Here is a 23,161-nt window from a genome sequence, read left to right as displayed (position 1 = left end):
GATTCCCCGTACGAAGACGTCTGGTATAAGTCCAAGCGAACACAAACAGCGAGACGAGATGGTTTGAGGAGTTTAATTGTCAGGACAGAAGGCCTTGCAGCTAGGGATCTACAGTGCTCACAACATATAAATACAACAGGTTCAACTCTAAACATTCTCAGGAGAGTCAGCAGGTCCACAATAAAGCATTAACAAATCGACCAATCACAGCAGAGTCACTTCCCAACAGCCAATCATAGCAGAGTGACGCATGCAATTGCATCTGTTTGACCGCTAGGGTTGGATTTGGACATGAATGGGTAAATGCCGTCTTAGCACAAGGTGAACAAATATTAATTGCAGTTTTATAGCGCTATTCAAGATACCCAAAGCGCTTTACTGTGTGTGTGTGGGGGGGGGGGGGGGGGGGGGGCACGAAATGCATTTCCATTCCTTATGAACAGCAGACTGATCCAGCATTTAGACAGAGCCTGTATCTTTCCACACCAACTCTAAAAACAACTGCAGTCATCCATATTGTCATTTATCTCTTCCCCAACAGAGACACGAGATCAAATAGAATACGTGAAACTCTTCTGTGTCAATAGGTTTCGTCCAATCGGATTGAATGCTGGAGGTCAAACACCTGAAAGGAGAGAGAGGCGGGGCAAGGTTGAGGGTGGCCGGCAGGAGAGTGAGGGTAGGTTATGTCACAGAGGTGTAGTCCTACCGGCTGGTTGACGTAGTCCCCTTCGTCGTTGTCATCGTCGCTATCCGTACTTGCTGGGGTGCAGTAAATGCAGTGAATATTAGTTTTCGGACTAATATTAAATACAATTTATTCATATTTTATAATAGTTTTCATTTAAAATTGGTTGGGAAGGTCAGGATAAACCTATCCTGACCTTCCCAACCAATTTTCACAACATACTGATCATAACGACATACTGAATATGAATATCCATTCAGATGGTTGAACTCACTCCTCTGCTGTTCTTACTTTGTTTCATTATTTATGTTCTTTGACAACGCATGTCTATTGACCATGCCAGCTCTTCTTGAACTGACAGTTATGCTCAGAGGCAGACAGGTAGGCTAACCGACAGACAGGGAATCAGTTTACCGTTTTCTGTGGGCGTGAAAGATGGGCGTCGCTCTGGAACCACAGGAGAACTTGGACTGGAGGAACACACACAAATAAACACACGCACAAATAAATTGCACAAACACACACAAAGTAGTCTAATCTTCTTCGTAATTATAGAATGTGTGTGTGTGTGTGTGTGTGTGTGTGTGTGTGTGTGTGTGTGTGTGTGTGTGTGTGTGTGTGTGTGTGTGTGTGTGTGTGTGTGTGTGTGTGTGTGTGTGTGTGTCTCACAAGAGGGGGGAGGGGATACCGCCGGCTCCGGTGGAGTTTTGGTCTGAGGAACACAAAACATAACGTTAGCCTTCATTATCACCATCACTATCCTCTTCATCACCTCCTCCTGCCTGCATCAATATGGCTGCCCTCACAAAGTGTTTATCAAGGAAAAGGAAAGTACTTTAGTTCAACAAGTTCTACAGTCCTCTTTACTACAGTAAATGTTGAAGAAGTACTACTGTCCTCTTTACTACAGTAGAGGTACAGGTACTACTACAGTCCTCTAAAAAGGTAGACTTATCCCCATAAAATGAAGTACATGAACTTCTGAAGACTGGGGTAGGTTTGAGGTTTCAGTTTTGAGTGGGTTTGGGTTAAGGGTAGGGCTGTGTTAGGGGAATGTTTAAGTTAGGGATTGGGTTAGTGGTAAGGATATTGGTGCAGATGGGTAAGGGGTTTCGGCCTGGTTAAGGATAGTGCTGGGTTATGGGGATGGTTGGGTAAGTGGTAAGGGGTTGGGCCTGGTTAGGGTTAAGGCTGGTTGAGGTCAGTGGTACGGCCGGGTTTGGGTTAGGGAAAGGGGCTGGGTTAGTTTGCATGTTATGACGATAATTGAAAGCACTTAGTTGAAAAATTCAAAGGGTGAAAGAAAAGTAACTTGTTCCAGACGTAAAAGTCAGAGGCTCTTCGAAGGAGGAAGTGTTGTTCAGTTAGCTTGCCTGAGTTCAGCAGAGGCACGTTGATGTAGTTGTCCGCTGTGGAGAATACAGAACTCAAGTCAGTCCTCGACCCCCTGACCAGTAGCAGCGTCAAGGAGCATCGTGGCGCAGGGATCAGTCAGGACTGCTGAGGCGCCTCGGCCTCTTTAAAGGCAACGTAAGACCGTCGAGGACCTGACCAGGCAAGTCTTCACACTTTGCGGCCCACCAGGGTCGTTACATGTCGCCATACTGTGTTGTGAAGCGAATAACAAACACTTCATGGTATCAAAGCCCAGCTGAGTCCACAGGATGTGACATCATAACCTACCTGAGTCATCCTCGCTCAGGTCCTGGTTCTTCTGGTTCTTCTGGTCCCAGTTCACATAGTCCCCCTCGGTCGCTGAGAACCAAACCATCTTATTGTAAGCATGATCATTGTGTAGCACGGCGGTTCGTAGGAGCAGTATGTTCAGGGTAATAGGGTAAGTAATAGGAGTAGTAGGGTAAGAGAAGCGGTAGGGTAATATGGTTAGTAATAGGAGCACTGGGGTAATAGGGTTAGTTATAGGAGCACTGGGGTAATAGGGTAAGTAATAGGAGTAGTAGGGTAATAGGGTTAGTAATAGAAGCGGTAGGGTAGGTAATAAGAGTAGTATGTTCAGGCTGTCAACCAATGTGAAGGCAGTACCTGATCCTGAGTCCACGCTCAGAGTTTCCACACCGGGTCCGTCACAAGGTGGGTCTTCCAAGACCTCGCTGGGTGAAAAATACAAAACCTTCAATGACTAAAATATGAAATCATGAATACAATACGATCTTTAGATCAAAGTATGCACAAGTTATGACTACATGGTCATTGTATGACAGGGTGACTAAGAGAGGAAGCGGTGAGGGAAGATAGAAACTTACATGTAGTCATCTTGAAATAGATCCTGTTCTGTGAAGCGATAAGTAATGATAATATTCAAAAATATTATGCGACATGTATGTTGGATATTAACCGTATTACACACAATCTTAAAAATCACCTTCTACTGGAGTGATGTAACTTGGAATGCTCTCTGGAAAGAAGATGATCATAATAATATCAGTATGTTGTGAATATCCATTGATAGTTGAACTCACTTCTCTGCTGTTCTTACTTTGTTTCATTTTTTAGTTTTTTTGACAACGCATGTCTATTGACCATGCCAGCTCTTCTTGAACTGACACAGTTATGCTCAGAGGCAGACAGGTAGGCTAACCAACAGACAGGGAATCAGTTTACCGTTTTCTGTGGGCGTGAAAGATGGGCGTCGCTCTGGAACCACAGGAGAACTTGGACTGGAGGAACACACACAAATTAATAACACAAACACACACAAATTAGTCGAATCTGCTTCGTAATTTTAGAATAGGTGTGTGTTTGTGTGCGTGTCTGTGTCTCACAAGAGGGGGGAGGGGATACCGCCGGCTCCGGTTGAGTTTTGGTCTGAGGAACACAAAACATAACGTTAGCCTTCAACATCACCATCACTATCCTCTTCATCACCTCCTCCTGCCTGCATCAATATGGCTGCCCTCACAAAGTGTTTATCAAGGAAAAGGAAAGTACTTTAGTACAACAAGTACTACAGTCCTCCTTACTACAGTAAATGTTAAAGTAGTACTACAGTCCTCTTGATTACAGTAATTGTTAAAGAAGTACTACAGTCCTCTTTATTACAGTAAATGTTAAAGTAGTACTACAGTCCTCTTTACTACAGTAAATGTTAAAGTAGTACTACCGTCCTCTTTATTACAGTAGAGGTACAGGTACTACTACAGTCCTCTAAAAAGGTAGACATATCCCCATAAAATGAACTAAGTATCCAATAATTTGTACTGCTCCATTAAAGGTGTATTCCTGCTAGTGTTCCAGTGCTTACTGGTGCTCAAAGGCCTTAATATCAACGCTGTAGTTACGGCCGTGTTCTACTCACATGGGTGGATGACTCTGAAGGTGTTCTGCCTGCCGGGGGGAGAAGTCCCAGAGATATATTTTAATTTTGAATGCAAGAACAAAGATAATTACACATGATTTGATGAGGAGGAAGCTAAAAACGCTACATGTATGTGAGCGTGAGGAAGGTACGGTGATGAAGACTTTCTTACTGTACATAATCATCAGAAAGTGCCCCCTGGTGGATCACTACACACGTTTGAAGAGAAAATAATGTAGTTATAGATATGATGAACAATTTGATTGACAGACTTGTAATGATGAATCACAGCTGGACCCACCTGTGGCATGAAAATAAATGGCATGAAAATAAATGATATTTGTAGCATTTCATGCAATAAAATATATAGATTAACGTTACTTTGATAATTTTCTTTAATTTTTTTATGGTTTGGGCAATTTGGGGAATCTTAATTGAAAGTGGTCTCGAAGACCTCTGCTTCGTTTCTTTATGGCTACAGCTACGGTGTTCAAATGTAATTACAGGTGTGTTTTTGGACCTTGATTCCCAGAAATCCAAACAGTGGGGCCTGTGTGATGTCAGGCAGTTGGGTTTAGGGGCAACTCTGGCAGGGACCGGAAAAAACAGCGTGCCGCTTCACACCTAGTTGAGTTGAAGGGCGAATCCGTTGCGTTTGCTCTGCCTACCCACCCCCGATGGAACAACCTCTGCTGGCTGACGGAATACACGTTACGAACCGGGGGCCGTTGCTTGTCAGTGTAACCATAGCAATGACAAGTATACCATATAAACTGTAGTGTAGGGTAACCGTAGAAACTGAGCTCACCCAGCGGACGCCTGTCTCTGCATCTTAAGCAAAGCATCGCCATGAAGACCAGGGAGAAGGCAGCGACCGGCAGCTGCACTAGCAACGCGGGAGAAACCAGCCAATTGGAGACCACCATTACCAGCACTGGGAGAAAGACACAGTGACCATCAGCATAATGTATGGAAATACTGCACGCGTTACTGGATTACATTTAGATGTACTGGATTACATGTACATGTAATGGATTACATTCAGATATGATGGGTTACATTCAGATGTAATGTGTTACATTCAGAGGAAATAGATATAGATAAATAGATGAAATAGATGAATAGACTTTGTAGTGTAAAACTTTACAGATGTAAAGGATTGCATTGTGGGTATGAAGAACATGCCCCAGTCTCTCTCTCTCTCGCCCACAACTTGCACGGTGGCCATCTTGCCATGTGAGAATGTTGGAGTTAAACTAGGCCTGATGTTCTCTCCCCCTAGACCAGACCAGACTGAAATAGACCAGCCTAGACTAGTCCAGACTTAAATAAACCGGACCTGACTGAACCAGACCAGGAGCTCCATGCCCGATGGTAACTTTGAGACACCCTGGCCGTGGGGCAACGGTCTGGTCAGACAGAGTGGTTGATAGCAGATACCGACACTGACATGGAGTCCAAGGCCTCAGCTAGATCTGAACACAAAGCCTCACCAAGAGAAGAGGGTAACCGAGGGCTAACAGAGTCTGGCTGTCTTCGTGATCACAGGACTAGCATGTGGAGTTGACGGTGATGGTGAAATGGGTCTTACCTCCTGAGAACCTTCACGCATCAGCAAGGGGTCTGGTCCTGAAGGTCCGGGTATATCAGGAGAGTTCGGACCCTCGCTTTTCCAAAGGAGAACCTCAGAACATCTACAAGTATGTCTCTAAGCAAACATCTGCCATGTCAAGTCTTCTGGCTTCCTTCTTGTGTGTCTCTCTCTCTCTCCCCCTCTCTCTCTCTCTCTCTCTCTGCACCGTGCAGCTCACCACAGTAAATGCCTTACTTGGTTATCACACCCTCCCCTCCCTCCCTCCTATCTCATTCATCTCTCCCGCTTCGCTGTAACCAACCCTCACCCAGAACAGGTTTTTCTCTGGGCACCTCGTTGAGCACTTAGTCAGGGAGTGTTTGGGGTTAAGGGAGCATTAAAGGCCCCGATATACTTTATTCACTTTAGTAGCATCTAGCGTTACTGACGTGACCCTCCTCTCATCCTCATCTTCAAAACCGCTTATCCGGGGTCGGGTCGCGGGGGCAGCAGCTCTAGCAGGGGGCCCCAGACGTCCCTGTCCCGGTGCCACATTGACCAGCTCTGACGGGGGGGGGGGTTCCCGGGGCCTAGTGGCCCCTCTCAACCTAGTCCTGGCTTTTACCAGAGTGGGCGGTATTCAGTTAGCTGCAATCTTCCACCTCACCGCTAGATATTGCTAATCGTACACACTGCCCCTTTAAGGATGGATCCTGGTTGCGACCTAATTGATTGCGACAAATGGAAGTGCTGCATTTGGCGTTGATCGTGAGCGCGGGGTACTATGACCAACTTTTTCATTGGTCAATCACACCCGGTGAATGTTTGTTTCCCATTTATTTTGACTTGTGCACAGACTGTAGCAGGCTCTGATGTCTAGTTAGTATTAAACCAATAGTCCCAGTCGTTTCTCCAAGCCAGCACTATAGTCTGAACATGTGCACCTGTGGTTTCCTCTTGCCGAGGTCTGTATCTTTCCCACCGGTTAGACACCAAGAAGCTAGCTGCAACAGAATCCAAGTGTTGGTGTGTGTTGTAACTCACATACACACCAACACTACAATCACGCAAGAACACACACGCACGCCTACACTCAGCTTCATTCAGAAGGGCAGGAAACCACAGGGAGGAAACTGTGCTTGTGCATGTGTGTATGTGCATGCATCGAGTGTGTGTGTATCGGCCTGTGTGCGCGCACGTGTGTGAAACCCTGAAGTGGAAAACAGAAAAAGGGTTGAAGAGTTTTTTCTTCACATTTATTTCACACAATAAAACAGTAATTGGCTAAAATAAATTCATGTAAATTAACACGTTTTGTTGTTTTTCCAAAATAAAAAACATAAAACCTTTATAAATCATATTAGATGATATAGCAAACTTAGAATGTATGTCAAAATGCAACAAAAGTTTGAATGTGGACCACCTTACAGTATCGTTGCCCACCAGAATGTTCTGGAAACACAGACGACAGTGTGTGCTTGAGGCTTCGTACTCAACAGTCCTACGCCCGTTTGAGAGCCACCAACCACTGAGGACAGGACCCACATCGGACCCCCGGTCTGCCTGTCCCCTGAGGCTCTCAAACCTCCGCGTCCGGAGCCACAGCCGCCGGCTGGGTCCAGCGAAAACCGGGACAACCAAGTTTTAACGGATCAGGATCCGGCGTCCTCTAAAATCCGTAGCGGAGTCCAGGACGGAGCAGGTTCCGCAAGCGACAAACAACAGATAGAGTTCCTCTTAATTAATAAAAATAATTAATTAATAATTAAAAGAAGAAAATGACACTTTAACGCTAAAAAAAAATTATGTTTAAAACAAAGGTTTTGCTGCAAGGATGCTTCTCAGAAGGGGTTATACTGAGGACACGGAAATATATTTCAACATTCACTGTCCCGTGATTGGCCAGATAGGGATTGGCATGCGTTTCTGACCAATCCAGGATCATTTCAGGCGACAGTTCCGTTAATTTAAAAGAAATTAAAAAAGGGCAAGGTGGGTCTGTGTTTCTCGGACTGATCAACAGGGGGGGAGCACTTGGTTAAGATCCGCTTAGTACAGTAGGGAGGGAAAGATAATTATTCAAAACACAGAGTCCGGAGCGAAGAGCCAAGCCTTCAGTAAAACCCTGCCCGCGCTGACAGAACAAGTCCCGCCGTCTTTAAAACACATCTGTGCAAATCTGTGCAGAAATCCCAAGTCCGCCGTGTTGAATGCCGTGGCCAATCACGTCACTGCGGCCGTGTCCTCTCGTCAAATCAGAACACTTGATACAGGCACCTTGGTCGACCGGCCGCTCCTGGGAACCACAATTGGCTCGTCATCTGTTGCTTGGCAGAAGAAATACAAAGCATCAGAGTATTAATCTCGACCAGAGAAACTCATTTTACAATCTAATCCAACGCATTAATCTGTAGCTGTAGCTCCCATCAGTAATATACAGTGTCCCATCGCAAATCTATATTTCATAATTTCACAGTATACAAATCTAAATTGTTGATTTCTTCTGAAATCATTTTGGCCTTTTTATTATAAACTCTAAATTAGTCTATATTTAACTAATGAATCCCATCAACAATTAACGGATTCTAAATTGATAAGCAGCTATAATATAGCATACACGCTTAATGTTCACATCATCTTCTAGTGTTGACATTTCTAGCCAGAAAATGTATCTTTCATACCATTTAAAATAGTTTCATTTAAATATTCAAATGTCTTATACCGTCCGGTACCTTCTGCTGTGACACATCCTTCTAGTGTGGGATGAATAAAGTACATGTTATTCAGTGATTAGTCAATCTGGGCGCCTGTTGCAGTACCCCTCCTCACCTGAGGGGGAGTAGTTCTCTGCACGGTTGCGGTCTCCCTCGATGAACAGGGCGGTGGCCAGGAAAAAGCCCCCTCCAACCACGGCCACGAAGGAGCAGAGCATCAGGGACACCTGCAGGGAGCGGAACTGCCACAGGTACGAATCCCTCTTCCTCAGGGAGTCAGATACCTGCACACACACATACAAACACACAAATGAGCATGATGGAAATCCTCGACACCTGCCAATCAAAGTGTGTGTGTGTGTGTGTGTGTGTGTGTGTGTGTGTGTGTGTGTGTGTGTGTGTGTGTGTGTGTGTGTGTGTGTGTGTGTGTGTGTGTGTGTGTGTGTGTGTGTGTGTGTGTGTGTGTGTGTGTGTGTGTGTGTGTGTGTGTGTGTGTGTGTGTGTGTGTGTGTGTGTGTGCGCGCGCACCACTCCGATGAGGTAGGGACTTCCTGCATCTCCCAGGCAGTGGGACAGAACTATCTGGAACGCTGCCGCTGTGGAACGCCTCGTCGGAATCACCACGTACTGCAGAGAGAACCAGTCAGAACAAGATGGAACCAATCACAACCAGATGGAACCAGTCAGAACTCGTCAAAAGCAGTTCGACCCAGATGGAGTTGGTCAGAACCAGATGGAACCAGTCAGAACTGGCAACAACTAAAGTCCAGTCAGATCAAGGAACAATCAGCTGGAACCAACCAGATCTAATTAGAAGTGGCTAGAACCAGTCAGAAGCAGACTCACCAGCAGTATGTCAGCCACTATGGCCCAGTTCATGGACAGGAAGGTCTCGCCAAGGAAGATGAAGACCTGTTGAGACATCATCATCATCATCATCAACAGACAACTCCAGTTGGTAGATTCATACAATTATTTCAGAAACGTTTCTGTACGTCATTATCACTTAAACACACTATTCTGATTACATTTGTATGATGTTAAGGGTAACCTAGCAATCAAAGATTTTCACCTAAATAAATATCGGTCTGGACATTATCTAATGGGCTGATGAAAGCCCTTGCATTGGCAGTGCTATTAATTTAACGAACTGGGTGTCAGTAGCGACACCGGTATGATCTATGGGGACAGTTACACATTATGGCCCAACGGTGTCACCCAATGAGAATCCTGAAGATTGTCGCTTTAATGTCTTAAATCAAGATAATGAACATTGTCTAAGAAAGATGCTAGCCCTGTATGGGCAAAGCAGACAGGGAACAGGAACCAGACAGGGAACAGGAACCAGGCAGGAAACAGGAACCAGGCAGGAAACAGGAACCAGGCAGGGAACAGGAAACAGGCAGGGAACACGAAACAGTCAGGAAACAGGAGGCGGACAGGAGACAGGAAGTGGACGGGAAACAGGAGGCGGACAGGAGACAGGAAGTGGACGGGAAACAGGAGGCGGACAGGACACAGGACGGGAAGTAGAGAGGAAATATGAAGCGGACAGGAAACAGGAAACTCACGTAGGTGGCGACGGTGCTGGACTGAGCGAAGATGATGGCGAGGAAGAGGAAGGGCGCGGAGAGCAGCAGACCGGCCGCGCACACCAGGGGGTCGGCGCGCTGGGTCCGCTTCCGGAGGCTCCGGCTGACCAACATCCCGCTGGTCACGCCCAGGACGCCCGTCACACACGTGACGATGCCGAAGTACAGGCTGGGGGGGGGAGACGGTGGGGGGGGGGGGGTCAGAGGTGGCGCCGTGACGACGGAATCGAACCAACTGTACAGGATGTACTCCAAGCCATGAGAAAATACACACAGTGAAACATAAAAAGTATGAAACATAATAAGGCGGGGGGAAAATATGTTACACAGCAAAATCGTACCCAGCACCCTTGCTTTGCTTTGTGGTATTAGGGTCTCCCCCCCTCCCCCCCCCCCCCCCCCCCCCCCCCCCCCCAACTGATTTCTAACCTGGTTGGGGCCCCGGACCCGGTTAGCAATCCGAACCATGATTGCCGCTAGGCGAACAAAGCTCATGGAGCACCGTAGCGGAGTCTGGGTGCGCTTGATTCGTGTGACGGCGTTCCTCACCTGTCAGAGTTGTCGCAGTTGGCGGACACACACGGCGGCTTCTCGCCCGTGAAGATGGCGGCCCGGTAGAGGAAGGTGGGCGCCCAGAGGGCCAGCGAGCCCGTCACAAAGGCCACCGCCGTGAAACCAAACGTGGACAGCATGAAACTCCAGCTGCAGAAACAAAACGCCAAAAAGGAGTCAGCAAAGTCGATACACCTGGATCAATAACAAACGCCCCCCCACCCCCCCCATAAATATAAAAAAACAGTGATTAACCTTAACTTAGATCAAACCCTCAAACAAATATTCCGAAACATGGCCCCCATAGATAAAATACCTATTAGTGTGGTGAATACATTTTTCACATCCACCATCTCAGATTTTAACAACATATTTAACGGTTATTTTAAAGTATTCCTTGTTCTTGTGAGGCACACCGATGTTTGAAACTAGTACCACTCTGACGAATCCTGGTTCTGTGTTCTAGGCTGGTAGGACCTGCTTTCGTGGAAAAGCTCTCTCTAGGTTTGCGTTCACTTCTGACTGTTCTATCCGGCTGTATCCAGTTTCACCTGGTTCCGACTGGTTCTACGGGGTCCCGACTGGTTTCAGGGGAGGGACCTACTTCCTGCTGAGGGACTTCATGTCGGCGAGCCAGCTGGTCCTCTGGAGCTGGTGCTCGGGACGGGCCTCCACCCCCCCCCTCTTGGGCTCCTTGACCACGAACAGCAGCATCAGCACCGCCAGGAGGCCCAACCCCGGGGTCACCTGGGGGACACACACACAGTCAACCGCGACCCCTGACCCTTAACCTTTAACCATCACTAATGGCCTCTCTCTGTACTGTCTAACCCTTACTTACTCCTTGAGTCATAATAGTAATGTTGACTAGTCTAGTTATATTCACTGGGTACTAGTTATAGTTGTATTCTCTGGGTAGTAGTAAAAGTGACATGGACTGGGTAGTAGTAATAGTATACCGACGGGGTAGATCAGTAGCTTTCATCGTGTTCGGTGCAACTCCAGCAGGACTTACCCTCAAGGCCCAATGCCAGTCCCCGGCCAATTTGTCCACCGAGGAGCCAACGATGTAGCCAAGACCGCTAAACACACACACACACAATTAGCCTGATACAAATTTCTTATGGCTAATGGCTACAAATGAATAACTTACATTTAGTGACTGAGATTCTACAGCCAATTGGGAGTCTTACAACTCACAATGAAACGCCTGGATACCGGACAGTTAAAAGCTGAAACACTAAATTATCTACGATCCTCGTTCTGATTCCACAACTTTGACGGTGGCTGGCGGGTCAACCGCTACATGCTACGCCCCCAGTGCTCATCGCTAGCGCTACGTTGGCTTGGGGTTCAGAGCGAGCTTCTCACCTGCCGACCGGGATGGCAAAGTAGAACACCGAGAGCATGACGGTCCTCTTCTCCTTCACGTAGAGGTCAGCGATGATGGTGGGGGCGATGGTGGAGTAGCTGGCCTCCCCCACACCCACCAGGCCCCTGGTCAGCAGCAGAGCCCAGAAACTCTGAAACAACGACTCATCGAGTTCAGACCGACAACACGATGGAATGGAAGGAGATTTGCAAATCGCAAAGGCTGCGATTTTTAAAATCGCAAAAATCGCAAAGGCTGCGATTAAAATTCAATAGCTGAATAAATTCATTCATCAATTCATCACATAAACCTGGCCTAAAGGAAAGAGCAGTTTATATGTTGACGACTTCCAATGTTGTGTTGGTCATACTATATAATGATTTATTGCTCGTTTGCTTGTACATAAGGAACTTGAAAAGAAAAAATATTTATATGTTGCATACTAACTAACAAAAGTAAAATTGGTCGAAATAATCGCAATTAAATTATTTCCCCAAATCGTTCAGCCCTACCCTGTTAGCACTGCCTGCCATGTGACTCGTGACCAAATAAACACCGCCGTCACCGGCCTAATTATCCACACACAGGATATGATGTAATATCATAATCAGCAAACTGATTGGATTAACCAAAAGGCAGACCGCAGGAAAGTTCCAAAAGAACACTAGTACTCTTGATTGTCGAGTGCAGTGTTGTGCAGTGTTTCATTCTCTCTTCCTCTCTACAAACTTTGGGACCTATCTCCTTCCTACATTTTTCACCTAGAGACTGCATTCCAATTTTAAAATGTTCAGATTAGCTTGGAATCGCGCACTTCTTTTCAGATTTTTTAAATATTTTATACTACCGTACTTAATTCTAATTTTAAACTACCATTTTTTTTACCTTGGAAGTCAATGGGAGGACAACGGAGCCGTCCGCCCATTCTCTGACACTTACTACATCAGACTTCGTAACTTGGTCTGATGTTGTAACCTTCGTTCAAAGGTTTTTCAAATCAACACACTAACTCACAGTTTAAGTTCCATGTCTGCTTGTTTTCAGTGGGTCTCATTGATATTACGCAGAGGTTAGAGCGAGAGGACGTGCAGGCAGTGTTGCCCGAGTGGGCGATTTTTAATAGCGTAAGGCTGGAAAAATTAGCATTAGGCGAGTACATACAATTTTGGCTGGTTTAAAAAGATATATATATATATTTTTTTTATTATAATATAGGCGGGATTATTATAATTCTTTCTACAAACATCAATCAAAACCATACCTTTGATAAGGCATATCGTTTGTGCAGCTAGTAGCACAATTACTTCAGCTACTACTACTACTTCATCTACTACCAGTCCATTACTACTACAGCTAGTACCACTACTACTACTACTACTACTATCTTCCAGCTTTGACAGTATTACATTAATTGTCAGGTAATGTCAGCTTCCAGGTGCACTGTGCACTGCAATACATTTGACCTTTCAGATTTATCAGCAGTGCAGGGCAATACATTTGACCTTTCAGATTATTCACTGCATTTTCTGCAGGAAATGCTTTTTCTAGTTCTCCTTCTCATTTCTGCAAAAACAATTTCAGCGTCTTTCAAAAGAGTTCTGTTTTTGAATCATGTTGCTTTTAGCCAACCACATTTTGACTGACGTTTTTTGGTGTGTAGGAGCTGGCCAGCGTCACCAGGGACCAGAAGGAGATGCCTACTAACATGATCCATTTCCTGTTGTAGCGGTCGCCCAGGTAACCAAAGCATGGCGCCAGGAGCATGTAACTACAGACAAAGACTGGAGAGAGAACACATCGGGCAGGTTTTATTATAGACACCTTTCAGACTACATCCACGGGTGGTTTTCAGTGTGGGAATTTGTAAAAGAAAAAATCTTTGATGTTGACTACATGCGTTGTTGGACACAAACAGTTGCATACATTGTCCTCCGCTTCCTTAACTGTTTAAGGGACTTAAGTGGCCCACTTTAAGAGACAACCGTATGGTTGAAAATGGACATATGTGAAAACAAACCAGCCCAAGTCATCGGTAACATGGCTGTCCTCAAACCAAACGCCAGCACACTGCTGCTGATGTTCAGGTTCACGCGATGTTAATAACGTTAACAAAGATTTGTGTTGTGCGCAGAACCTCTGGACTCAGCTCCAAGGTCTCCTCACCCGTTTGGAGCAGGCCAGAGTTCCCGTCGCTGATGCCAAAGTAGTTCTCGATATCAGGAAGCACACCTTGGGTTAGAGGAAACCTTGACGTCAAACACACAGGCAATACTGGACAGTATACAAGGCAACAGCAGTAACACTTCTAGCACTGGTTGAGCATTAGCCGTCTAAACAGCAACAGTCTAAAACCGCTTTGACTGATCCGATTTGTTTACATAAAAAAACTGATTAAAAGCCTTGGACATTTCCTACATTGGTGTGTTCAAGGTTCCCATGTGAAGCCATGAGATTAGACGAGATGAACAAAAGGGTCACAAGATGGGTAGAAAGGAGAAACGCTAAGTGGATCTACACAAGCTCATCAGACAGGCCGGTTGGTTGTAGTTATAGTAAGTGGTTAATTCATGTCCCTGCCGAGAAATAACACTTACTTCTTTCTTATAGTTTCCATGTCGAGTTCAAGCACGTCATTAAGATAAGACGGTGCGTGCTTTATTAATCGGCTGTGTGTTGTTCTGTTTATGTTACAACTAGGGATCAACCAATATGGATTTTTTTTTCCAGTGTGGCGCTAGCCAGCCTACCCGCTACGGTGAAGCGGTCCATGTAGTTCAGAAGGTTGATGTAGAAGAGGACAGCCACGGTTAGCCTCGCCCTGTTCACCGATACGCCGCTCGGTGACTCCTCCTCCTGGCCAGGCCGCGCCCCCGGCTCCTCCCCCTCGCTGTCATCGGAGAGGAAGTGTGTCGTGTCGCCGACGGGATCGCTCAGAGACATGGCCGCCGCTGCTGAGAAACAGGTAACCATAGCAACCAGTGGTTGGCTTTGATCAGCTCGGGGGAAACCAGAGCAACAGGCGGTATGCTTTCATCATCTCGGTAACCATGGCTACAAGCGGTTGGCTATGCTCATTTAGAGGTAACCATACCAACCAGCGGTTGGCTTTGAGGCTGAGAGAAAAGGAGGAGTCAACAGTAGAGTGGATACAGGCGCTAGTTAAAGGTTATCTCCTGATAGCATGAAAAGAACAAGAACATTCCTCGATCAAAGTTATTCCTCTTGCATTGGAATTAGTTTAGAGTGTTTTATCTTATCTCTACATCCACAGCAAACACTGTTTTCCTGTTTTGTCTATTTTCCAATGTGAATGAATTGATCTCAGCCTCCCGTTGAGGTTTCTTTGAATAAGGTAAAAGAATGTCGAAATCAACTGAGAGAAAGGCTTCTTGGCAATACGTAAAGTAAGTAAAGTACCAACAGGTTTACAAGATACTGCGGACAATGTAGAACACAGAACAACAGTATAGTACATAAAGTGAGCTCAACGGAAGCAGAACTCATGGTTTTTGTGGATGCCAGCAGCCAGCTGAACTGCAACAAACTACCATCAGGTGTCAGGACGATAAATAATTGTCATGTGAGAAAGAAAGAGACAAAGAAGAAGTGGAAGTACTGGACTGACACGCACATGGGATGAGGACCCAGAACTCAGACATCCACCACGGTTCGAAAATAGGTCGATGATGATAGATTATTAAGGGGAAGACTGGCATGTTGCATATAATACAATCATTGAAATGCATTGAAACTTGGGACTCCAAATCTACATACAATCTTACACTGCGCTCAATAGATAGGACGATGCTGTGCTAGATTGAGCAGACAGTCGTGATAATAAGGTCAGTACTTTACCCCCCTCCACAGCAAATAGTACTGAATCTGCAGTTTAACAGACTACGACGCTACAGTGGATTATGTGTTAAATATATTCAGACCAAACACACATATACATCTGATTATACAAGCCATCTGAGGTGACCATAGGAAAAGCAGAACAACGTGATTCATTATTATCAATACTATGATATCGTATATATTTCTGTTTTCTAATAATGATGAAAAGGTAACAATAAGCCTATTTTTTCGTGACATAACTCCAACTAAAACAGAAGACACACGACACACACAATCGTGTTGTTTACCTGATGACTCAGTGTCGACGCTCCTCCGATGATCTGTCCGCAGTTTCCCAATTAGATATTCGTGTTTAAACCAATTTAAAATCCCATGACGAGAGGTACCATAAAATACTAAGACAGGACATAGGTTGTCGAGCTAACCAGTTAAAAAAAAAAAGTAGTTTTAACGCCGCAGGATGATTCTATTTTGACTTCTCGGCGCCATGTTGGATCTTTTATAGCTTCCGCCTTGCGCCTCACGTGACACATGATAATGAAAAGTCAATCGGTCTGACTTCTATTATTTTGATATAAATAGGTTTATTTAAATTAAGAAATATACAGAACCATAAAATGACAGGACATTTATATTTTAATTATTATTTATGAAGGGAAATTATTCCTGCATTAAATAATTGTTTTTTCTATCAATTTTTTTAAATATATTTTCAAAGACTATGTTATACATTTACTATCAACCAAACTTTGAACTTCACCAAGCTTTTATTTATAATATTAGATTGGGTTGTTGCAAAGGGTTAGAGTAAACCCGTGCATACAAAAAAGTATGCACGGTACATTTGAGTAATCCCAAATGCAAACCAGATCTGTGCGAGAGGTTTTGAATTTTGGATGAACTATGAATGATAACAAAAAAAGAAACAATATTTGTATCCAACCATTTAATCGGGTGTACCTCTGCATGAGGATGATCTGGGAATTTACATACACCTGAGTAACAAGTGCCTAGAATAACCGATCACAACGCAGCATGGCAATGATAATACAATATTGACACGCAAAAAAGAGAGTGTATGTAACGCGCGCACACACACACACACACACACACCCACAGGTTGTGTAAACAAATGCAGGTGCCAAAGTTGACAGGTCCGAGGTCACGTGACTCAGCTCCACACCTCGATGACATCGCCGTCTTCCATGTCCAGCTGGGTGGGCGTCTGACTTGCTGTGATCTTTGAGCCATCGAACTGGAAGTTCATTTTAGCCTGACCGCCGGATGACCGGCTGGCTGTGTACTGAGAGAGGATGGAGCCCAGGGACGCCTCCTGGACACACATACACACACACACACACACACACACACCAAGGTGTCAGGGTCTGTGTTTGTATGCGTGTGTACATGCGTGAGTGTGTCTTACTGACTTTGTGTAGGGAATACTCCCGAGTTGAGCCTCTGTCTATTCCTTGTATGCGCACGGTGATGATGTCATTGCTCTGCGTCTCCTGCTTAGTATCTTCTGCCATGACAACACAATCTACACAACACAACAAAACACAAAGTATGGATCGCTAGAATAGCACAGCTAAACATCACAATCCACACAACAACATAACTCATGGATAATATAACTTCAACACACACACGTCAATCAAGTCAAGTCCAAACAACCACAAAACACATGAAGATGTTTCTGCAAGGACGGCAGGACAGACCAGTTGGAGCTGCATTATGTCCCTTAATATATACAAGATGCATTAGCATGGGCAGATCAAGACCTAAGTAAGATAAACATTGATTAATCCCGGAGCGGAAATCCAGGTGTCGCAAATAACCATACGTTATAAAATACATAATATGGGCGGCAGTTGCTCAGGAGGTAGAGCCGTTGACTTGTAGTCGTGTGCGAATGGGTGCATGAAATTGTTGAGTGGATCAACATGCCCTAAATGTGAATGTAAAAAGGATCTGTATTTGCCTACCGATGATGTCAGCGATGCTCAGGCCGAGCTGATTGGCTGAGGAGTGAATAGGCAGCTCCGTCTCCTTCCTGAGCAGGAGGATGCGGGAGGGCGGGACCTTGAGCTTGACTGCCAGCACCTCCACCGCCTCCCCCAGTGGTCTGGACTGCAGACCGAACGGGAGGAGTTAGCAGGGAGCTGGCCACTGATCAGTGGCCAGCCACATCCCATGCCACATCTGTCCCATATGACATGGGACAGATGTGTCAGACCCATCTGTTCATATGGACTTCCATTTGAAGGACTGAGGGCTGCACAACAGTCACATTAAGTCATTGAGCAGACGGTTTAATCAATAACCATTTACATGCGAGGCTGAGAACATCGAGTTACTAGGATTTACACACACTGGCCGGGACCATTTTGGCGCATAATGACTACTGCTGCCTATGCTTGTGGCAGTAATGCAATTCTGCTGAATTATTTGGAGGACTTATAGGCTACTTGTAGTGAAGTATTTTTAACAGCGTTGAATCTACAGCTGATCACTTTCACTGGCTAAGCAAAATGAATCCCGAACAGTTGACTCTGAATGGATCCTGAAAGCCTATGTCCTAGAATAATTCATTAGTATTCCGTTTTAGGCCATCTCACTAATGGTTACTTAAATGTATTTAAGCTCACCATGTCCAGTATTCAGAATTCAAAGCATTTATTCACAAATACGTTCCATTTTTTTGCCAAGCGGAGTCGACAGTCCTGTGCGAGTATGCATATTAGCCATGTGCGCCAAACAGAAGATAGACGCAATACTGACACAACACAGTGACCTACTGACACAACACAGTGACCTACAGACCTGCCCACACAACACAGTGACCTACAGACACAACACAGTGACCTACAGACCTGGCCACATAACACAGTGACCTACCGACACCACAGGGATCCGATGGATCTCTGTCCGACAGCGGAACTTGAGCTGGATCTCGCGGCCCACTAGAGGGTCTTCGGGCTCCAGGGACGGGCTCAGGAGCACAGAGGTCTCGATGATGTCATCATCGTAGTGTTGGGCGTCAGTCAGCGAGGGGCCGGGGGCGGCACGTTGGAGGGCTTGTCCTCTGGTTCTCATCCCCCCCTTCCCCTCTGGAGAGAGAGTAAGCAGGGAGGAGACAGAGCCCAGCCTGCTGTTCACCTCACTGGGAGTGAGGGAGGGAGAGAGTGAGAGAGGGAGAGGGAGTCAGATCGAAAGACAGTGAAAGAGGCGGATAGAGAGACAGGGCCCAAGCAAGATGCATAAGACAGAGTTCTGTTGCCGTTGTGTGGTAGTATGAGACTGTGGGCAAAAACGTGTTGTGCGGTTGTGTGCAAGAGTGTGTTACAGTATGTTACAGTGTTTTACAATGCGTGACAGTGTTTTACAGTGTTGTTGCGTCATTGCGTACCTGTGCAACAGTGTTGTGTGCTAGTGACAGTGTGTGGCAGTGTAGTTGTGTGCTAGGCTGCAACAGTCGTGTGTTACTGTGCGTTTGCTAGCATTCAACTGCGTGTAACTGTGGCTGTGTGCTAGTGATCAACAGTGTGTTGCGTGTGGTGACTCACTCCATGGCCCTCCAGACCGAGGTAGACACCTGGACCCGGGGAACATTCGGGGTCCGGGGAGGGGAGGGGGAGAGGAGGGCCACACTCTCGCTACAGCAGAACCAAAGGACAAGGAGACCAACAAGGTTACAGCCTAGTGGCTCCACACGTTATTACACACAGGGTGTCTGCCTTGTGCCTACTGCCTACTCTATCTCACGTGATCGTGGTCTGGTCTATCTCACCTGGTCTTAGTATAGTCCGGTCTGTCTCACATGGTTCTGGCCTGGTCTGTCTCACATGGTTCTGGCCTGGTCTGTCTCACATGGTTCTGGCCTGGTCTGTCTCACATGGTTCTGGCCTGGTCTATCTCACATGGTTCTGGCCTGGTCTATCTCACATGGTTCTGGCCTGGTCTGTCTCACATGGTTCTGGCCTGGTCTGTCTCACATGGTTCTGGCCTGGTCTGTCTCACATGGTTCTGGCCTGGTCTGTCTCACATGGTTCTGGCCTGGTCCATCTCACATGGTTCTGGCCTCGTCTATCTCACATGGTTCTGGCCTGGTCTATCTCACATGGTTCTGACCGTGTCTGTCTCCCCTGGTTCTAGCCTGGTCTACCTTACCTGATCTTAGTGTGGTTGGGGAGTTTGCGCTCCTCCTCTTCCTCAGAATCGGTGAGGCAGAAGTTGTGACATTCGGGTGCCGAGTTGCTGTACGGTGTAGCCTCTGCTGGGTCGCCTTGGTAAACAAAAAGAGAAGACAGGTATGATACATCTGGGAAAGGCTAGAGTCAGATTTCAGAGTACTGTCCTTTTTTCCCCCCAAATACCGTGTTGATAAGTTATGGGAGAACCAAAGCAATGTTGAGCAGTTTGTGTTTCACTAATAATCACACTTTATTTTGTACTTTGAAGCTATTTGGGGTCCTCACATGAGCTGCTGTGCGTTAGCACCGCAGAGGTCGGCTTCAGCTGTAGACATTTATTCACCTGCGGACCATCAAACACAAGGGAATTCACTTCCAAACTGACCTTTATATTGACGTGCAAACACTTGCGTCTTCTTTAATGGTAAGGAAAAATGATAACCTTGGCTTATCTGATTTCTTCTCGTTCTATGTAGTGGCTGGACTTACTTTGTTGGTGTAGATGGGAACCGCGTTGATGGTGGAGGGGTCGAAGATGATTCGGCGGCGTTTGGGTCGGGGTTTCACGGGAGTGACCCGGTCACTGTCACTGTCCGACATCTGCGGAAAGAAATATCCTCTGAATCACTTTAAGGCAATGCTATGGTTAGGGACACTTTACAAGACCTCCTTCAGTTTTTACCCTACATAAATTATACATTATATTATATTTTTGGTTTCAATATGAAATTATGCACCGTCCTGTATGTACTTAAAGGTTGGGTATGGGATTTGCGAAACGCCGGCAGATTTTGAATATACACAACTCAAATGGTCCTACCCTCTCTCCTTCAACGCTGACTCTACCCATTCCAAGTACATGGACGCGCTGTAAGTGGGTTATGATAAGGATTTCAAGTAATTTTGCAAAAATGGCCAAAAAAGAGAATTCCATACCCAACCTTTCAATACCTCAATAACTTCCATGTTCTGCTTTCTCTATGATCTCTCTGCCAACTGCTAGACAAGAGTCTCGCAGTTAGTTGTCATATAAATATCTAGTTATCATGATAATATATAGTGGTAACGTTACACTAGTTGTACAATATCTAGAATAGAAAAGTAGAATGGTAATTGTAAAACGTTTACGTTTTCTCGTACCAGTTGTATTGCATCGTGTTCTTACCTCAAAACAGACTTTATCACTTTCCCTCGTTTCATAAACGGTTGTTAATCCATGATATTGTTATGCAATTCAAATTAACTAGTTGAACTTACTGTGTTGAAATCAGATGCATGGGGTACTCTACTACATCATCAACACATCAACCGATATCTCAAATAATATCTGAATATTCGCTCCTTTAACTCAGGGATGGTAATAATAATAATAATTTCAGGACCCTTATTAATAGTCTAAATTTAAATATCTCTGGACCAAACGAACATAAATAAATTCAACAAACAAAATAAACTAAGAATTCATCGGCAACATCTTTCATCGTTTTGTTTTTCCGCTCTGCTATATAACCTTGGTCCTGATTGGTTAAACTTGAGCCAAGAACCAAGTCCGTGATTGGTTCATTGTGGAGTAGGAGGGCACGGAGGGAGACGCTTACAGATTGGAAAGGCCAATCGACTGGCACCTGAGCTGTGATTGCCAGATTGGTTTCAAGTGCGCAAAAGATAAATGATGGGAAGGAGGACCATCGCTTAATATTCTGTCTTGTCAATCGCTCAACATTGTCGTGTGAAATTCTACAAAACTGTATGATTAACTATAGTTGAGTTGGAATGGGTATCGCATCTTCCTCCAAATGATCCTACATCGCAAACCTAACACAATCAACAAACACTGATCTGCAGTATCTTAAAAGTGTGCCGGACCATTACTGCGGTCAAGTGAGCCGCCATTCGTTCATCCGCGGTTAAACCAGCCGTTACACAAAATCTTCGTGAGCCTTTACTCTAAACAGCCTTTGGGAGCTTCTCGCTCACAACAAATCACGTTCTTCTGGAGGTCACTAGTTCTTAATTGATTTCAGCTGCGTCTCCCCCGCCTCTCCTCATAAAGCGCCCCCACCGTGACGGATGTTAATCGTTTATTTTGCGTTGGATTGCGTGGGTTGAACAATCCGGACATCGTGGCCACCGACGTGGACCCCCGCCTCCGGGACCCACGCAGTGAGTAGCGGGGTCCTTCCTTCATGAGCACTGCACACTCTGCACATGTTACACTCTCCCCATCTCCTCCTGTCGTCTGTTCTCGCCCCTCTATTATACATGTTTTACCGCTGGAGGTTAATGTGGATTTGCTGATGGAAGTGGTAGTTTGTGTTGAGTGGTTTATCTATGGGATCGACTGACTAACTAACGCTGCGGACCGCTACAGCACCGACCACCACACTGGGAAGTGTCCTCTGCTCACTGTGGAAGCAGCATGGAAGAACTGCAGCAACTCTGATGGAAACGAGGACCTCCACGCTGTTGAACACAAACTGTTCTAGGCCTACTACAAACCGAGGCGGTCCCACTCGGTTAAAGATCTCGTGGTCAATGCGGCAGACCGCTGGACCTGGACGTCACCTTCTGTAGATACTTCACTCCCCTCAGGATAACTTGAAACATGTCCGACTCCACATGTCCGAACAATCCAGGATGGAAACTTGTGGAAGGAAGAAAGGGGTCTGTTTTTGCTCAACCCATAACCCCACTGAGCCCTTCTGTGGAAACCTGTCTGACTGACCCTACTGACTGGGGGCCTGTTGATGTGTGTTTGGTTGGTCTCGTAGAAGGTTTGCTTCTTGTGATCTGCAAGGTGGTCCTGGGTTAGATGCGGTGTCTGACTTGCACACCACTCTCCCAATTCTATTCTGCTCTTTACTACTTTTCTACTTTCAATACACTTGCTGCTGCTGCTGTTGACCGCCGGTCGTGCAATGTGTTTTTTATTCGCGTATGTTCTGTGGACTTTGCATTTGTATTTTAATGAACATGTTTACTGCCCGTTAGACCTCGGATTGGCAAACCTAAACTCCTTCACTGGCAAAATGTAGATGCAAATTAAATGAAAAAATTAACATTTCAATATTCGTTTTGCGTATTTCACCAATAGCTTCGGAACTAGACGGACCTCGTATATAATTTGCTCTTCAAATATGCGGTCAGGCGCCCCTCCGTTATATAACGTTTTCTGCCCTTTACGAAATAGACCGACCAATAGCAACCCTTTAGGCTATCTAATGTGAGGTTGGATATACGCAACATGTAGAGGTGTTTCAACAACAAAGATGGAAGTTAGTGAACTAAAGACTGTATATG

General features: G+C 45.6%; 3 protein-coding genes and 1 long non-coding RNA gene across 11 annotated transcripts; all 4 read right to left on the bottom strand.

The window, feature by feature from the left end:
- Positions 1 to 59: 59 nt before the first annotated feature.
- Positions 60 to 1,348, bottom strand: LOC132445612 (uncharacterized). The gene is made up of 2 exons (XR_009522662.1): positions 1,103 to 1,348; positions 60 to 762 (listed from the first exon to the last, which is right to left on the bottom strand). It is a non-coding gene; the product is annotated as an uncharacterized LOC132445612 (long non-coding RNA).
- Positions 1,349 to 1,686: 338 nt separating this feature from the next.
- On the bottom strand, positions 1,687 to 6,691 carry LOC132445553 (uncharacterized). The gene is made up of 11 exons (XM_060035627.1): positions 5,596 to 6,691; positions 4,813 to 4,938; positions 4,177 to 4,213; positions 4,005 to 4,033; positions 3,472 to 3,514; positions 3,311 to 3,366; positions 3,072 to 3,104; positions 2,953 to 2,980; positions 2,732 to 2,799; positions 2,372 to 2,443; positions 1,687 to 2,097 (listed from the first exon to the last, which is right to left on the bottom strand). Exons 2-11 carry the CDS (start codon positions 4,928 to 4,930, stop codon positions 1,943 to 1,945), a joined length of 639 nt encoding a protein of 212 aa, XP_059891610.1. The 5' UTR covers positions 4,931 to 4,938; positions 5,596 to 6,691; the 3' UTR covers positions 1,687 to 1,942.
- Positions 6,692 to 6,811: 120 nt separating this feature from the next.
- Positions 6,812 to 16,188, bottom strand: spns1 (SPNS lysolipid transporter 1, lysophospholipid). 3 transcript variants are annotated; one of them, XM_060035436.1, is made up of 13 exons: positions 15,953 to 16,188; positions 14,555 to 14,758; positions 13,971 to 14,036; positions 13,452 to 13,588; positions 11,807 to 11,958; positions 11,451 to 11,517; positions 11,040 to 11,182; positions 10,433 to 10,585; positions 9,863 to 10,052; positions 9,138 to 9,203; positions 8,820 to 8,918; positions 8,407 to 8,575; positions 6,812 to 7,904 (listed from the first exon to the last, which is right to left on the bottom strand). In XM_060035436.1, exons 2-13 carry the CDS (start codon positions 14,745 to 14,747, stop codon positions 7,828 to 7,830), a joined length of 1,512 nt encoding a protein of 503 aa, XP_059891419.1. In that variant the 5' UTR covers positions 14,748 to 14,758; positions 15,953 to 16,188; the 3' UTR covers positions 6,812 to 7,827. The 3 variants fall into 3 exon arrangements, with proteins under 3 accessions (XP_059891419.1, XP_059891436.1, XP_059891429.1); XM_060035453.1 differs by having other exon boundaries at positions 6,812 to 7,898; XM_060035446.1 differs by having other exon boundaries at positions 14,555 to 14,755.
- Positions 16,189 to 16,596: 408 nt separating this feature from the next.
- nfatc2ip (nuclear factor of activated T cells 2 interacting protein) lies at positions 16,597 to 21,392 on the bottom strand. Of its 6 annotated transcripts, none has more exons than XM_060035505.1 (9): positions 21,002 to 21,389; positions 20,351 to 20,461; positions 20,147 to 20,204; positions 19,839 to 19,953; positions 19,235 to 19,324; positions 18,567 to 18,831; positions 17,654 to 17,798; positions 17,096 to 17,208; positions 16,597 to 16,998 (listed from the first exon to the last, which is right to left on the bottom strand). In XM_060035505.1, exons 2-9 carry the CDS (start codon positions 20,459 to 20,461, stop codon positions 16,837 to 16,839), a joined length of 1,059 nt encoding a protein of 352 aa, XP_059891488.1. In that variant the 5' UTR covers positions 21,002 to 21,389; the 3' UTR covers positions 16,597 to 16,836. The 6 variants fall into 6 exon arrangements, with proteins under 6 accessions (XP_059891488.1, XP_059891472.1, XP_059891463.1 ...); XM_060035489.1 differs by having other exon boundaries at positions 21,027 to 21,389; XM_060035480.1 differs by having other exon boundaries at positions 21,035 to 21,389.
- Between the last annotated feature and the right edge of the window lie 1,769 nt (positions 21,393 to 23,161).

This window comes from Gadus macrocephalus, chromosome 2 (genome assembly GCF_031168955.1).
Source record: "Gadus macrocephalus chromosome 2, ASM3116895v1".
NCBI lineage: Eukaryota > Metazoa > Chordata > Actinopteri > Gadiformes > Gadidae > Gadus > Gadus macrocephalus.
This window is presented reverse-complemented; position numbering and strand designations above follow the sequence as displayed.